Genomic DNA, 16,868 nt, shown 5'->3' with positions numbered 1-16,868 from the left:
CAATTTACTTGTAGGGAAAGATCCAATTTCTCGCAGCTGAAATTTGCAACAAGAGCCTACAAGAGATCATTCCATCCAAAGTCGAACCATAACAAAAACCCTCAACTTCATAAACCTTTTTTCAGCCCATGTTCATCTATTAGTCATTTGCACTGTTCATTAGATGCAGTAAGTGTGAGCTCCGAAAATTTGAACACCCAAGAGACTTATCATTGAGAGAGCTTTTATTTGGTACTATGGGTTAAATTTTCAGAAGGCGGACTAAATTGTAAATAAAACACTGCCCAAAGATTTCGCCCTCATTTTGTCAGAACTTTTTGAAATGGGGTTTGAGGTTTCCCATAGGAGCAAGCACTTATGATTAATTACTCCTCGTGATAACAAGAGAGAACTTTTGATTAAGGGTAGTCATTTTGCATTGAATATTAAATATATAGTAGCAATAGATCTAGGTTTTAAATTATAAAATTTATCACAATGATAACAATGAAGATCTCGTGGTTTCATCCTGTCAGGTCGTTGTGGTCTCTGATCAACTTAATCAGAAGAGATAGTCGACCAAACCTAACTGAAGAATCACAGTCAGCAACCCTGGATTGTGCCGTCCAAGAGATCTTTGTAGATCTAAGTTGGATGTTTGTCTAAAGGGAAAATTTTAGCTCAACATTAGCTAAATGAAGAGGATTGGACGAGATGATTTGAACTTATAATTTTTATTTGGACATTATTAAAACTTATTAGACTCCTCAACTCTAGTCCTTAAGAGGAGAAAGATCGAACTGGTTCAATGAGACTTAACAACCCTTGCTCTATAGACAAAGCGACCAGATTGCGAGTGTGTAGCTTGGTTAGCTTCAATTTGATTTTTAAAACATAAGGGTTCTTTAATTTAAAACAATCAAAAAAAAATTTTGAAAGAATTTGGCACGCTTCTCAAAAGAAAAACTATTTGAGAGAAGATTCAACCTTGACCAGTGCAGCATTCTCAAATCATTTAAAATTTAAACACTAGTTAATTCAATGGAGCACATGCGGGTGTATTAATATTAATTTTGAGCTAACCCACGTAGCATTATCAAACCAAGATTTGGGTCGTTTATATATTGGTTGGAGCACATTTGGGTGTATGTTTTTGAGGTAATGCCCTTTAAAATTTAACATGATGTTTGATGCTTTTGCAAACTCTAATTACACACTTAAAATTACTTGCACATGTTTTAAGAGAGAGACATAAGAGCTTGAAAATATTTTGAAAGGAAAATCCAAATCTTTATATTAATGAAACATAGTGATCATGCTTATTTCTTATTAAAATATATGTACATAACTTTAAAGCGCTCGTACAGCCACTTGAAAAGAATGTAGTGCACTTGCACAAAATCCCAAGGCATTGCATTTAAGTTAAAAGCTACTTCAAAGCTCATGAAATTCTTCAAAACTTTAAAGCTTGTCTTAATTTAATCTCAATGATGTGCAAAAAAAGGTATATTTTTTACCTTTTTTCAAAAGACCGCCTCTGGGCTGTGAGTTCAAATTGGAAATCTAGTGATGAAATTAGTGTATTAAGTCTTCATTTTAGCATTTAAAAATGGCATTTATATCTTAGTCTTAGCTCATATTCATATTTAAGTCAGTTTTAACAAATCCAAATGATACAAGTCCAAGAACCGTAAACTTGAATTATTTTTTTTAATTTCAAAAGGCCAAGTTTGAGTCAATTTTCAAGCCTAACAGCATAAGTTTAAAAAGCTCAAATTTAAATCATTTTGCAATCATAAGAGCCTAAGTTTTAAAAAGCCCAAATTTGAATCAATTTTCAACCCTAAGAATTTAAGTTTGGATTATTTTCAATTTCAAAATGCTAGTTTGAATAATATTTTCAACCCTAGAAGCATAAATTTGATTTATTATCTAATCTTTAAAGCACAATTTTAAATAATTTTGTAAATTAAAAAAAAAATAACATTTTAAATTATTTGCAAGTCCATATTCACATTTAAATAATTTGCAAGTCCAAATTCATAGAAAATTTTTAGCAACCTCCCGACGTTTACCTCTGTTAGAAGGCACTAGGAGAATTGCAGTCTATCCAACTATTTATAAGACACTTGGTCAATATTGTGAAACACTGTGGTTGGGGAGCAAAGAATATATTTTAACCATTAGTCTATAAGGCACAACAAGACTTCAATTTATTTGCAAAAAATAAAACGCAAGCATGTAATTCTTTGAATAGGTACTTAACTTTCCATGATGATTCTTAATTTCATGGATAGGTACTCAAGCTTCTTAGAAAGAATACTTAATTTTGCAAGCTTTTATAAAATTTTCCCAAATGAGTAAATATTTTTTCCTACAACAATAACAACAACAAACCTTTATCCCACTAAGTGGGATCGGCTACATGAATCCTTTTTCTCGATTGCGCCCTATTAAATGTCATATTTTTATTTAATTCTAACATATTAAAATCATTATTTATACAATATGCATGTCTTTTTAGGTCTACCTATCTTTCTTAACATGAGTAGAATCTAAAACATCTACTCTCCAACCAGGATCATGAGATGGCAGATGTTTAATGTCCAAACCATCTAAGACGACTCTCTAATATTTTTTTCCTAAACAATATTTAAATCCCATAACAACTACTCGTATAAGTATTTTTAAAAATTTTCTCCTACCCTTTTTTATACCTTGTCACGCGAAGAGATGACAATGTCGACAAGGCGATCCGCGAAATCAACGGATAAAATACAATATATATTTTTTATATATTTTTATATAATATATATAATATATATGTTATATTATAAATATATTCAAATAAACAAAAAGAGGTTATTTGGTCTCGAGTTGGGCAAACAATTGAGTAGGACTAGGGTTAAGCTCGATATAAATGATTAAAACTGAGAGAGAGGAGCTCGAGTAATTGAATTGGGTAACAAAGGGGGCGCTTTGCTTAGGGTAGAAATGAAGACTACAACTTTTTTGTGTGAATAGTAGTGAAGTGAAGCAGGAGACTGGAGAGGCGAACTGAGAGGATCACGAGGAAGGACTGATCGACAAGGCTCAATTTCAGCATGCGACCAGAGAGGAAGATGAGGGATTCAATGGGTTGCGGTATCGTGAGAATAGAGAAGAGAAGATTGGGAAGCAAACAAAGCTTCGACGGGAAATGCAGGTTCGAACAAAGGAGGAATAGGAGTTCTGGAGGCCTTTGTGTGTTGTGATCTCGCCATTAGTCACGAGGAGAGGAGGTTTGGTTGCAAACAGGAAAGAATATGAGTGCTTCTCTGTTGTACAAAATAAGAGAAAGGTAAAGGGATTTTTGGTTTGTGTGTGGTGAAGGGAGCAACAGCGGCGTGGAAGAGGGATGCTTGCAGCTTGGTGTTGCGTGAGAATACAAGTGATAGAGAGTTTCTGGTTGGAGGCAGAACGGAAAAAGGCAATGGGAATGGATGTCCTGCGTGTCGGGAGGAGCATACTACATTGGAGACGGAAGCAAAGGTTTTAAACAAGAGAAGAAGAGGTTTTTGCCAGGGATATGTTTACATAGGGAAGTGGGAGAACTAAAGGGGGAAGCCTGCCATGCGGCATTATGTTTGGAACGATAGAGGGTGTCTCATGCAAACAATTATACAATTGTTTCCATAATTCTAGAATGGATTGACCGGTCAGCTTGGGACTTGACATCATGACCTGACGCGACACCAGGAAGAACACTATAAACATACAACCTCCCTAAAGAAAAGTTTGGCTACTTTCAAAGCATCTCATGTTCTTTTATAGGTTATAAAATGAGCAATTTTATAGAACTTATCAACTACAACCATAAGCAAATCAACACCCCATCTAGTGCAAGGAAGTCAAAATACAAAATCAGTGTTAAGGTCTTCCCAAATAGAACAAGGAACCGATAAAAGTGTATAAAGTCCGGTGTTTGGTTGGTACATTTGAACAACAAAATGAGTTTGAAAACAATTTAATGAATGATTCTAGTTCTACTATGAACTAAATTCTTACGCATATACTCAAATATTTATGGAACCCAAAATGATAAAATAGTTAAATTTCCATTTTATTAAAACCTTTAAATAAAGGTAATTTTCTTTTATTAGAGCATTTATAACATTCTAAATAAATTTTCATTTAAAAAGTCCTCTCAGGAGCACCTTCTACAGTTTTGTATCAGTTAATGCATAACCATTTTCATTTTCATTTTCATTTTGATGCACCAGTATAATGGTTCCCCTAACTAGTACAATAAAAAAGTGAATCTTGATTGACTTAAATCTTCCTTTCATTTGATTTAATTCAATTAATTTGATTATACATTAATATTTTCAATATGAATATAATATATGAATTATGAACAATGTAGAAAAATATGTAATGTTATACGTGATAATATTAAATTTAACCATTTAACAAGAATATTAAGGGCTACAATGATTTAAACAAATTAATTATGATTCTAATAAAATTAAAACTGTCTTTATACCTACAAAAACAATAATTAGTACAAACAAAATTACAGTTACTCACCTTGCGGAATATTGAATTTATTATTTTTTCTTTCTTTAATTTGCTTCTTCTCTTCAATCTTGATTTAATATTGATAATTTTGCCAAAACCTTTCATGAGCTTCTCTATTTCTTACTTTGATCTTTTGTATCCGTAATATATTCAAATTTCCCATCTTTAATTTTTTTATTTACAATTTAATAATAATTATATGATATATTGTGAAAGATAAATTTCATAGTAACTTTTTTAATGGCTCTCTGTCAACATACATGCACCAGGTGCGTCTTTTTTTGGAACAATCAATGTGAGTACTGAGCAGGGCTTAGATTGTGTTGTATTAATTAATTTTGCAATAAGTCATCTACAATTTCTTATAAGGTCTGATTTTCTTTAGGATTCGTCCTGTAATGAGGCTGATTGGGTGAGTTAGATCCAAAAACAAAGTCAATTTGATGTTGCGTTGCTTTCAAAGGTGTGAGTTCAACGTGTATGTAGAGGAAGCAAGGACCGCATATTTATGGAGTTGCTTAATCAATGGGTATAATTCATGGGAACTTGGGTTCTATTTAGAAACAAGCAAAGCGCCAGCTCATTTTTCAGATTTGGAAGCTGTCAGCCACTAGGATCCTATGGCAGTTAAGTATACGGACTTCTCTTCATTCGTGTGTTTAACCTGAGAAGATGGCAGCAACATAATTTTCTTGTCTTTCCATTCCAGAGAATAAATGTCGGTGCAGCTGTAATACTAAACTACCAAATCAAATTGCCAGGGCCTTCCAAAGATTAAGTGACATGCAGTCATATCTATAACATCACAAGCAACTTCAACAAATGTTTTTTTGCCTATAGAAAGGATTACCTTGCATAATTCAATGACAAGAAACTGATTTTACAAGGCCTTCACCACTTTAAGAGGAATGACATTCTCAGTACCCACGCTATCGACAATAAGTTCCCAGAACTTTCCCCAATCGTGCTTCTAGTTCGAAATATGGCATGCCGATGAGAAGGCGGTGATTGTTTTGTAGTTGACAAAGTTTTCTCCAAAACACAAGTGAGAAATCCACCTTCGTCACAGTCTTCACATTCCTCTGAAACTTTAGGGAATCCAACAAAATTTTCAAGTCCATTTCGCCTTCACCTAATTGTAACTTATGATGATTTGGGCATTCATTGAAGCACCAGAAGCACAATGAGAGTCGGGGTTTATTAAATAGGTTCTCAAGATTAAAGCCCATCTTACTTGTCATCGTAGCGGTATTGCCAGGAAGTTTATTAAAAGTAGATTGGGATTGAAGGGAGCTCATTTTAATATGATGATTCATTTTATTTGTTTGGTCTGGTTCAGTTCAGCTACAATTCTGAAGGAAGCTAATCTCGAGGCCTTGTTGAACTAAATTTCTGCCTAGCAAGCATAGTTTACAGCTTGTGACGCATACCACACAGCAATCATTTTCAGCTTATCCTGTATAGATTCCTTTAGTCCCCAAAGATAACGTGCTACAATTTTTTTGTTAGATTCATTGAAATTATTCCGTGCACCGAACCCATAAAATATTTCTATATGGATGTTGACCAACCGGCCTCCTTGAACATAACGTTTATATTAAAAATATGATATTTGTTCATAATTTGAAGGCAGAGAGTGTCCTCATAGCAACTGTTTCATGTTTGCCCAACTTTTGATAGTTCGATGACCTCTTGTCTACGAGTTTTGGAGAGGTCCTTTAATTTATAGGCGGCATACCGAACTTGTTTGCTACATGTTACAATATGTTGCTTGCCTTTGCTTCTAAGTCTGGCTGTGGCGGCCTATTCCTCTCCAACTGCTACAACTAAGTCACCATTAACATTAAACCGCGGATAATGGACCTTGAATAGACTCCACCAGCTGCCTCCCTCAATCCCACTATGGAAAGATAGCATGCTTGATTTGTTTCTGAAGCAAAGTTCAGGATCTCCAAAGCATGATTTCATTTTTTTTTTCTTATTCGTACTGATTAAATCTTTTATAACTTAGATATTTCAAAATGAAGCTCCTTACTGGGCAAGATTTAATCGTGGGATTTCAATCACCATATTTTATTAAGTATTCCCACACTTAAATATTTCCTTCACGCAAAAGAAAATTCTTTCCTAACTTAAAACAAAAGCATATCTCCTAAAACCAATATGTTGCTTATTTGATTTACCTCTTTTGTTGACCCAGGCAATCCAATCTTTATTTTCCTGCACGCATGCAAGCAGTTTTCTCATTCCTTACAAGTTCCTGAAATCAAGCAGCACAAGAAGTAACCCGCTGTTAACCCACCTGCAACCTGCTGTTGCCTACAAAAATCAAATTTTCAATTGCTCGTTGTCGTCCACTCCTCTTGTCTGCAGATTCAATGTTCCAGCAATTAAATCCACCTGCAAACTCTAAATCCCTCTAGTACAATAAAGTTGAACTCTTAAAACATCTAGGCGTCTTTTGGTGTAACAGTTGGAATTTCACCAGGAACTCCAAAGTTAAAAGAAGGGTGACCCATGCGAATTTACAATATTGGGGAAAAATTGTGAGGCCATTAGGCCAAAGCAGACAATATCTCGATAAATAAGAGTTTGGTTGATTGAAAATGATATCAAAACATTGCACCAGTGTGAATATATGAATATATGTTGATTATGGTTTAAGAGAATTAAGGAGGTTTTGGTATATAACGGTTGAAGTTTCATCAGGAACTCTAAGGTTAAGTGTGCTCATACGGGAGCACTCTCATAATGGATGACATCCTGGGAAGTTACACCAATAGGACTAAATCATGAGGCCAATAGGCCAAAGTGGATAATATCTCAATGGATGCAAGTTTGGGCTGTTACAACCAGCAATCAGCCTTAAGCATACTGCAACCAGAGGGGAACCAACTTACAGCCAGCCACCTACTCTGATCCACCCACATGCTTAAGATTACAATCTGTCATTGAACTGCTCAAAAACTGCTGCTCCTTTTGCCGGTTATAGTTAACTAAATGCATGTTTACATATTATATGAAGTATAGAAGATATGATCATAGGCAAGAAAAATATCAATATTTTAGAGTACGCCACAACCAATTTGATGATTGCTAACCTCCTTGTCGACTGAACAAAATCTCTTGAGCATTTCTATAATCAATTACTTAAATATATGTAGTTTCCCATTTGCTAACTAGGCAATCTAAGCTAGATTATGATGATGGGTATCATTCTCCTCCTTATTAGAAAAATAATCCGTCCAAACTAAATGGTTCATCCCACAGCACCGTTATTTCATTCAACCGTCAATCACTTCTCAAGACCTCTAACCTAACAGACGCTATGGCATCAATCAAAAGATGTCTCCAAAATGGCCAGCAAGAGAGCACGCCTCCAACAAGCACAAGCTAACATGTTACGCATATCATTATGTTGATCAAAATTGACAAATTTTAAAAATGAACGGAAGAAAATACAAAATTAATCAGGATTTTGATTTCTTTATTTTTTTACTTTTCATTTTTTATTTATTTACTTCTAAAAAGTTGGAGTAAAAATAATAGGCATTTGGTTCTATTAGTTTAATTAAAATATTGCAAATGTATCAATAATAAATAATAATTAAATAATAATCTCTATATACAAGAATCATAAATGATAATAAAATTATATATGTTGCGTACAAGAAAATTCTAAACAACTAAGAAATTTTATGTCTTAGCTTAGTATAAAATTTCAGCACACACACATGATTACACGAATAAAGATGTAAGAAACAATCAGATTTTTCACGTGAAAAATCCTATATAGAGAAAATATCACAAGATCTGGCCCAATCAAAATAATCCATTAGAAAATTAAAAGTACAGAGATACATTGAATTAGAGAATGTTGAATTACAAAAACTGACAAGCACAATTTTATAATAATAGTTTGGCTACAACAGTCAAAATTAGGTGGGTGACTGCATAAGTCACAATTAATAGTTTGGCTGCAATAATTACTGGTGGTAGTCAATGACGATCTTTGGTGGTTAGCGGCAAAATTTATTGTCAATCGTAATCTCGATGACTGACGGCAACCGCTGTGACTTCAAGAGGTAAGTTTTAGTAGTCAATACACTCTCTTCTCATCTTCCCCCTTTTAAGCGAAGAATGGATGTCTATTTATAATATTTGAGAGTGTTCAAGTAAATTTAACAACCCACTTTCAAGTTAAGAACAGAGGTCTATTTTTAGTTTTTGACTGGGGCTTTCAATAAATATAGCTAAGATCTCAAAACACTCTATCAGATGATCCACATTGATTCCTTTTATCACGGATATTTTTTTCAACATTAAGGTGCCTTAACGACATTGAAATTAGGTGATCTTGGATTAGTTGGATTCATCTCATTGAGTCACTCAATTTGACATAAGCATATCAAACTTTGAGATCATTTAGTGTTCCAATTGATACACCAAAACTTTCAATAACACTTTGAGTATTTGATTTGGACTCATTTAGACTCAGAGTAGATCACTTTTGAAATCATTGGGGTCGTCTAGTCAAAACGCTAAATTTAACTATAAATTTATTGAAATTGGGGCACGAATGATCTTGAATTTGAACTTGGAATATTTTTAGTTCAAAATGCATCAAGATTCATGCATGATGAAAAAATTTCTTGATGACACGTTAATATGTAATGATTCAGGTGAATATACTCACACAACCGCATTTACACATCATTATTATAGTGAATAGACCAATACATCTAAAATCGACCATACCACATTCAAAAGTCTTAAGCTAGATTATACAAGAGAAGAAGCAACATTAAAAATAAAATAGATTGAAAATAGATAAATTTCTCAAAGTTAATGAGTAATTTCTTTTAGGGACCGTTTGATTTGTTAAAAATAAAATGCAATATAAAAGGTTTGTTGAATACTATAATTACAATGTATTTGAAAAATTTTCAAGTTATTTGATTCAATGTAAAATAAACATAAGACTTTATTTTTTTATTGTTTTGTTCGAAGTATATTGAAAACCATATATTTACTTGGGTAAAGGGCGGTGCGCCGATGCCGACAACAGGCGACAGGCAGCAGCTGACGCCGGACCGCAGGGGGTGGAGACGAGCGAGTATAGGCAGGTGGCGAGAGGCAGCAGGCGAGCGGATGGTGGCGGCGTCGGCGACGACGGGCTACGGCAATAGTCGCGGGCGATGATAGGAGGGCGGGGGCAGCGGTGGTAGGCAGGTGGCAGCTGCGATGGCTAGCAGAGGCAGAGAGCAGTGGGCGGCGGCTGCAGGTAGTGGGCGACATGATATAATTCAAATTCGACCAAATCTGCAGAATTCTAAATTCATTCAAAATGAAGTACAGTGTAAACTTCAAATTAATTTAAAATTTATATTGTATTTATAAATTTTCATGTCAAACACATAACTTTCTCAAATCTCCGCAAAAGAATTACAGTACACCACTAATTCACTCAACCAAATGGCCCCTTAGTTACAAAATAATTTAGAAATACTACAAGTAAAATGTGATAAAAATTAGGAAAGTAAAATTATTAAAAAATAAACAAGGGAACAAAGAAATGAATTTGAAGAAGTTTTAATGCTTAAATAACAAGACTTATCATTTCAAAATAATCATATTACTATAAGTTTCATGGAGATTTATTGATGCAATATAACTCTAAATGAAGAGCTATGTCAAAATCATACAAGGTTGACTATTCAAAATCAAGAACTAACTCTTGTTATCCTCATAACTCCTTGTATATTTAATATATATATGGCCTATTCATAAAAGTAAATTTCGTTGTTGTATATAGAAAAATAGAAGAACGATCTTTGATGAAGCGAAAAAATAGAACGAGAAAATTCACACCAGAAAATAGTAACACAGCGGAACACACAGATTTACGTGGTTCGGCAAATTGCCTATGTCCACGGAGTTTGAGGATTTTACTACTTTTTACTACTTGAAGAATATACACCAATCGATCGTGTCAACTTACAAGATGAATCTCTCACTTCGTTGTTCTTTCTTCTTCTCTCTCTACACCGAGATACACCGAACATGATAAACTTACAAGAGAAATAAACTTAATTTCTCTTCTGTCACAAGCCACCAAGAAGAAGCCAAGGGAGAACAAGCTTCTTCTTCTTTCTTCTTCGTTCTGCTGCAAGGAACTACTATTTTCACTTCTCTTCCTCTATCCCGAGGAAGCCCGAAGAAGAACACCAAAAAGGCCATGTCTTAAATTAAATCTGTAGGAGAGACCGTGCGATGCCTTTCTTCTTCTTCCTTCTGCCGCGAGCCAGCCCGCCGAAGAAAAAAACTTGGAGAGCGATACTTCTCTCGCTCGAACCTCACGCACACCCTCAACCATCCATCTGTTCGCGACTTAAAGGAACAGGGCGACATGAAGGGAGGCGGCGTTTCGCGAACCAGGAGTCGGGAGCAATTCGTGAAACTGCAGGGTCGTGATCGCGACCTTTCGCAATCGGGAACAATGAGACGGGAGCGGGAAGCATGGGCGAGAGTAGTTTCCTATCGGGCTTCAGCTAACAAATCTCTCACTTTGAGACCGATACACTGGCTACAACGTCATCTTCCTCGAACTGATATCCTTTACTGACGCGTTACCCTTTTCTTCAAACATGAATCTTCCACCTCTGCGACTCAATGCCCTTTGTATTCACACCAGAAGACCAACTGAAGCTGCGCACAACTTCAATTTCTCAAAAGTAACATCCTTAGTCAACATATCAACAGGGTCCACATAGTCTTGCACCTTCATGCTATTTCATAGATTACTCTTGTCTCTGCTTACAACTCCCACTACATGGGCATTATCATGCCTCTGCTGAAAGTCTTTTTCAACAAGTCTAGCCTTATACATCTTACTGTCATCACGCTCAGTCTTCACCCGGTACACTCACTTATTGTGTAATGTCTTATTCCCTGGTGGATGTTCTGTCAGCTCTCACTTGCTCAAACTTTTATCTTGCAAGATTTTTTCATAGCTCTATGGTTCTCCACCATCTATCTGTAGAACAATAAAAATGGGTGTCACAGACTCACTCTCTTCTTTACTTTCATCATCAACAGAACTATGAAATGTCAGCAATAGTGCATCTTGTACTTCTTCAGATACCACATTTGCGCTATCATTCTCTATCTTTTTAGGATTTCTGCAGTTTCTCACAATTCCAGCAGATTGTCTGCTGACCAACTTTGATTTTAATCTCCCTCTATTTGAGTTTCTGTCTTGTGATCTCCCTCTGAAATCAACATTCAATGTCAAACTCTTACCTGAGATCTCGTCAGAATCTTTCATGTGCACTTCCTCATCCAAAATCAAATCACGAATATCATCACATTTCAGTTTAGATTTACCTGCAGAACTGCTAATTGTCATCATCATGACTTCCCAACTATTTGGCAATGATGCAAACAATATCAGCGCACGCATCTCATCATCAAAATCAATTTCAACAGATGACAATTGATTTGTGATAATATTGAAATCATTCAGATGTTGAGCAATAGAAACACATTCCGTCATCTTAAAGTTGAATAACGTATTCATCAAATACATTTTTTTATTCGTCGATGACTTTTCATACATACCTGATAAGGCTGTCATGAAATCTACAGTCGTCCTTTCCTTGACGACGTCGTGTGCAACGGACCTCGATAGGGTCAATCGAATAACCCCCAGAACTCATCTATCCAACAAATTTCATTAAGCCTCATCCATTATTTCAAGTCTTTTCCTTAATAACAGAAGATGAAGTTTCTTCACATAGAGGTAATCCTCTATCTGCATTCTCCAATAACTAAAATCCGTGTCATCAAACTTCTCAATCCCTGAAACATTCAGTTCATCTGTAGTCATCATCTTTCTGAAATCCGAATAAAGCTCTGATATCAGTTGTTGTGGTATGTAGAAAAATAGAAGAACGATCTTTGATGAAGCAAAAAAATAGAACGAGAAAATTCACACCATAAAACAGTAACACAGCGGAACACACAGATTTACGTGGTTTGACAAATTTTCTACGTTCATGGAGTTGCTGAGGATTTTACTACTTAAAGAATATACACCAGTCAATCGTCTCGACTTACAAGAGGAATCTCTCACTTTGTTGCTCTCTCTACTTCTCTCTCTGCACTAAGAAACACCAAAGAAGATAAACTTATAAGAGAAATAAATCAAATTTCTTTTTTGCCAGAAGCAACCAAGAATAAGCCAAGAAAGAACAATATTCTTCTTCTTCTTTCTTCTTCCTTCTGCCGCAAGGAACTACTGTTTGCACTTCTCTTCCTCTATCCCGAGTAAGCCCGAAGAAGAACACCAAAAAGGTCGTGTCGTAAACTAAATATGAATGAGAGACCATGCGATTTCTTTCATCTTATTCCTTCAGTCGCGAGTCAGCCTGCCGAAGAAGAAGTTTTGGAGAGTGATACTCCTCTCGCTCGAACCACACGCACACCCTCAACCATCCACCTGTTCGCGACTTAAAGGAACAGGGCGACGTGAAGGGAGGCGGCGTTTCGCGAACCAGGAGGCAGGAGCAGTTCATGAAACTGCAGGGTCGCGGTCACGACCTTTCGCGATCAAGAACAGAGAGGCGGGAGCGAGAAGCATAGGCGGGAGCGGTTTCCTATCGGGCTCCAGCTAACAAATTTATGCTTTAACTATACATCTTAGAATTCTATACAAACATTGGAATTAATTTTTACTCAAATGAATCTAAGATATAGATTTAATATTGGCGGGAGAATGAGCAACTTTTTATTAGTATAGATAAAAACAGATTTTGAAATTAAAAGATTAGGATTATAAATGGGCGAAATAATACGTCATTTTTTTAATATCAGCATAGAGCTAAGAAAATTTTAGACATAGTGTTTTCTCTTATATGAATCTTAGTCTTCATGGTTGCGTGGCCTCATTTACATAAAGAGCTTAGAGCTTGCATTAAGTTTCATGTTATGTAGAGAGCACTTTACTAATTTTATGTCATGCTTTTATTTCCTGCATTAGTACCTAATAGACATTAAGTTTCATGTTATGTAATAAGTTTCATGTTAAGTACCTAATAACTTGCATTAAGTTTCATGTTATGTAGAGAGCACTTTACTAATTTTATGCCATGCTTTTATTTCCTGCATTAGTACCTAATAGACATTACTCATTCTACCATTTGCTTACATAGATTTTACTCTTTATGGTTGCGTGCTCTCATCTACATCAAGGGTGGCCTCGAAGCCAAATTTAGCAAATTGATGGTACAAAAAATTATATCCAATCATAAAAATGATAACAGATCGAAATTGATTAACAAGCTTTCAAAAGAGAATATATGGCCACGTCTCTTTTAATCTAAACGGAGGCATCCATATAAAGAAATATAAATGGAGTCATCCATGCAACGAATGGCTTTGGACTGGTTTTTTATCAAAGAAAAACATTCTAGCGCAAGTTGGCTAAAATTTAACTTTCATGACCACCATCGTGATAATCGCTAATAGGGAAAAGACATACACAATTATAGTTGCAACAAGGAAATTGGTGGTTGGACCAAATGGATGAGTTCATCTATGAATTCAGTATCATGCATGATGTGAGAAAATCTTTTAGTGATGAAATTGGTTACTTTTTACATGTAGTTAGGGTTTTCAGACAATATGGTCACGGAATAAAATAATAGGGCTATCATATAATGTGGGTTTTTTAATTGAAAACAGAAGTACAATGCCCGTAATAAACGTTGTAGCCTCATAAAATAGAATGTTCAAAGTATGAAAGTTCTTTTTTGATTGACGGTTGATGATCTTGCCCCAGAAATGATAAACTTTTTGAGTAATTGCCTGAGTACAAACTTATTTTAGATAATTTATTGATTCTAACTGACTCAACCAATGTGACAAATATGTAAAAAATTGTTGATGAAGATGTTGAAGCATTGGATTATACATGTCATTCAACTAATGTCATGTACAATGTTTTGACCAATCTGACATTAGTTTATTTTCTCGAAGAAATTATATATTTTTCTTTCAAAAGACATTTTGAAATATTAGTGGATATGGAGAAAGGTCTCCAATGAGTTGCATTTAGAAAGCATTGGATGCAACAAAATGATTACAACTTTGCCCAAAAATGGATATGAACAGATATTTTAAATCAATTATTAGAGGTAGAAAGTGTAATTCCATGCACGAAGCTTACCAATTGTTAAATCCGTAGCAAGTTTATTGTAACGCTCTCATAGCCAAAACACAATGATTGTTTTTTATATGCATGAATGGGAAGGTTGGCAAAGGTTGCTAATGAATAAGATAAAACAATTAATGAGGTGAATATATGCATTAGGAGTGATGAACTCATTTGAATTCCCCGGCCATGAAGAAGATTTATTTAAGCCACAAATCATATAATTCTAGAAAGAGTACTTGCTTGGTCGTGAATGATGATTAGACAATTAATAAAAATTCAATATTCTCTATACATGCAGATGATTGAGGCAAGAAAAACATTGTAAAGAAGCTCCATTCTCACAAATGTTTGTAACTAAAGCGCTTAGCCATAGACAAAGTGCACATGGTGTGGACCTTTTGCATGAGAAAAATACTAATTTCCAGATTTGAACGGTGTCCTTTAGTTCATAACAAAGTAATTTGAGCATAGCTATCAGATCCTCAAAGGAACCAACTAAAATAATAGAAGAAACTCATACCTCGGAGCATGGTTGCGCCTTAATATACAAAAAGTTCAAAAAAAAAAATTTTAACGGATTTAAAACCTCAGAGAAAGGAAATATATTGTTTAAAGACATGCAATAAGCAACTAATTTGTGTTGGAGATTGCTCGAGATGATTACGAAATCAGTATGAGTAGAAAATTTTGTTTATAGGCACTATCTCTGCAAACAACCGCATTTCCGGTGATAGGGTTTCCCCAAGATTACCTGATAGATTACAAGAATAAGCAGAGCAATGAGGAGAAAGAAAGCGCTGAGCCAGACAATGACTGTCCCCTCCATAGCCCTGAATCCGTCCTATAGAGGAAAAAGTCTGATGTTTACTGATCTCCGGTTTTGGATTCTTCTCTGTTCACCTTCGCGGGATCTAATCCACGGATGAGAAGGGGTGGAGAGAGAAAGAAAAGTCTTGTTGCCTGGGGAAGAGGAGGAAGATGCTGAGATGATCTACGCGAGCACGGAGCTCGTTCGCTGTTTCGGCAAAAAATATTACATCAGTACTACACTAACGTGCCTGCCCCATGTTATTGTGTCATGTAAATATTCCTCGTATTATAATGACACAATAACACATCAATAATACATAAATAACACATCAATAACACACAATAACATATGAATAACACGGGAGAGAATATTCTGCCGTGTTACTGCGCTGTTTTTTCTCTATCGAGAATATTTATCGTGTTATTTAAGTGTTATTATGTGTTATTCATATATTATTTTATCCTGTGAATATGCTTGATTGTATAATAACACAATAACACATCAATAACATATCAATAACACACAATAACACATGAATAACACATCAATAACGTGGGAGGGAATATTCCCCGTGTTACTGCGTTGTTTCTTTTCTCTGTCGCACGGGGTGTCGTAGCATGATTTCATTGGTCACGCACGTTACTTCTAGATACGTAGTACTGATGTAATATTTTTTCACGTTTCGGGGCCGCTGCCTGTAATAAGCTTTGCAAGAGCCGTGGTATGTAAAATCCCCTATTTTAAATGACTTGCAAACCATCACAATCAATTAAAAATATAAATTAAAAAATTGAATAAATATATATTAAATTGATATTTTAATATAAATAATAAGATTTAAATCTAGCACCTGCACTTAACATCTTACTGCGTCATGATTAGGGCTATTATAACTGCCTGTTGTTCGTGAATTGCTCGTGTTCGGCTCATTAAGCAAATGAGTCAAACACGAATATTTTTTTTAGCTCATTATATAAATAAGTCGAGCATAAACAATAATATGTTTTAATGAGTTAAATGTAAACTTAGTCTGAACTCGCTCAAACTTTGGTTTGCTTGCACCTCTATAAATTTCCACCCTATTAGTTTTTATTAAGTTTTAGGCAAATTTAAAATACTATTAAAATTGCTTATTGGTCTTTTAGATTGAATCGATATTGAGCTTTTTAAGGCTCATTTAAATTTGTATCCATTTAATTCTAAAATTTTAAATTTATCATAATATCATCATAAGACTGACAAAAATTAGCATATGAAACAAAATTTTATTTTTATATATATCATAATGCATGTAATTTGTCA

At 34.9% G+C, this 16,868-nt stretch overlaps 1 protein-coding gene across 2 annotated transcripts in view; it reads right to left on the bottom strand.

Moving 5' to 3' along the window:
• Nucleotides 1-15,807, bottom strand: part of LOC110022760 (protein cornichon homolog 4-like) — a 31,835-nt gene extending 16,028 nt beyond the window's left edge. For both annotated transcript variants that reach the window (XM_020721852.1, XM_020721851.1), the window contains exon 1: nucleotides 15,507-15,807. In XM_020721852.1, coding sequence (XP_020577511.1) covers nucleotides 15,507-15,581 — 75 coding nt within the window. In that variant the 5' untranslated portion in view covers nucleotides 15,582-15,807. The remainder of the gene's footprint in view (nucleotides 1-15,506) is intronic.
• Between the last annotated feature and the right edge of the window lie 1,061 nt (nucleotides 15,808-16,868).

The sequence above is a fragment of the Phalaenopsis equestris genome, unplaced genomic scaffold (assembly GCF_001263595.1).
Source record: "Phalaenopsis equestris unplaced genomic scaffold, ASM126359v1 Scaffold000202, whole genome shotgun sequence".
In the NCBI taxonomy this organism is placed as follows: Eukaryota; Viridiplantae; Streptophyta; class Magnoliopsida; order Asparagales; family Orchidaceae; genus Phalaenopsis; species Phalaenopsis equestris.
The sequence above is the reverse complement of the archived record's forward strand: the minus strand, read 5'-3'. Positions and strand labels throughout refer to the sequence as shown.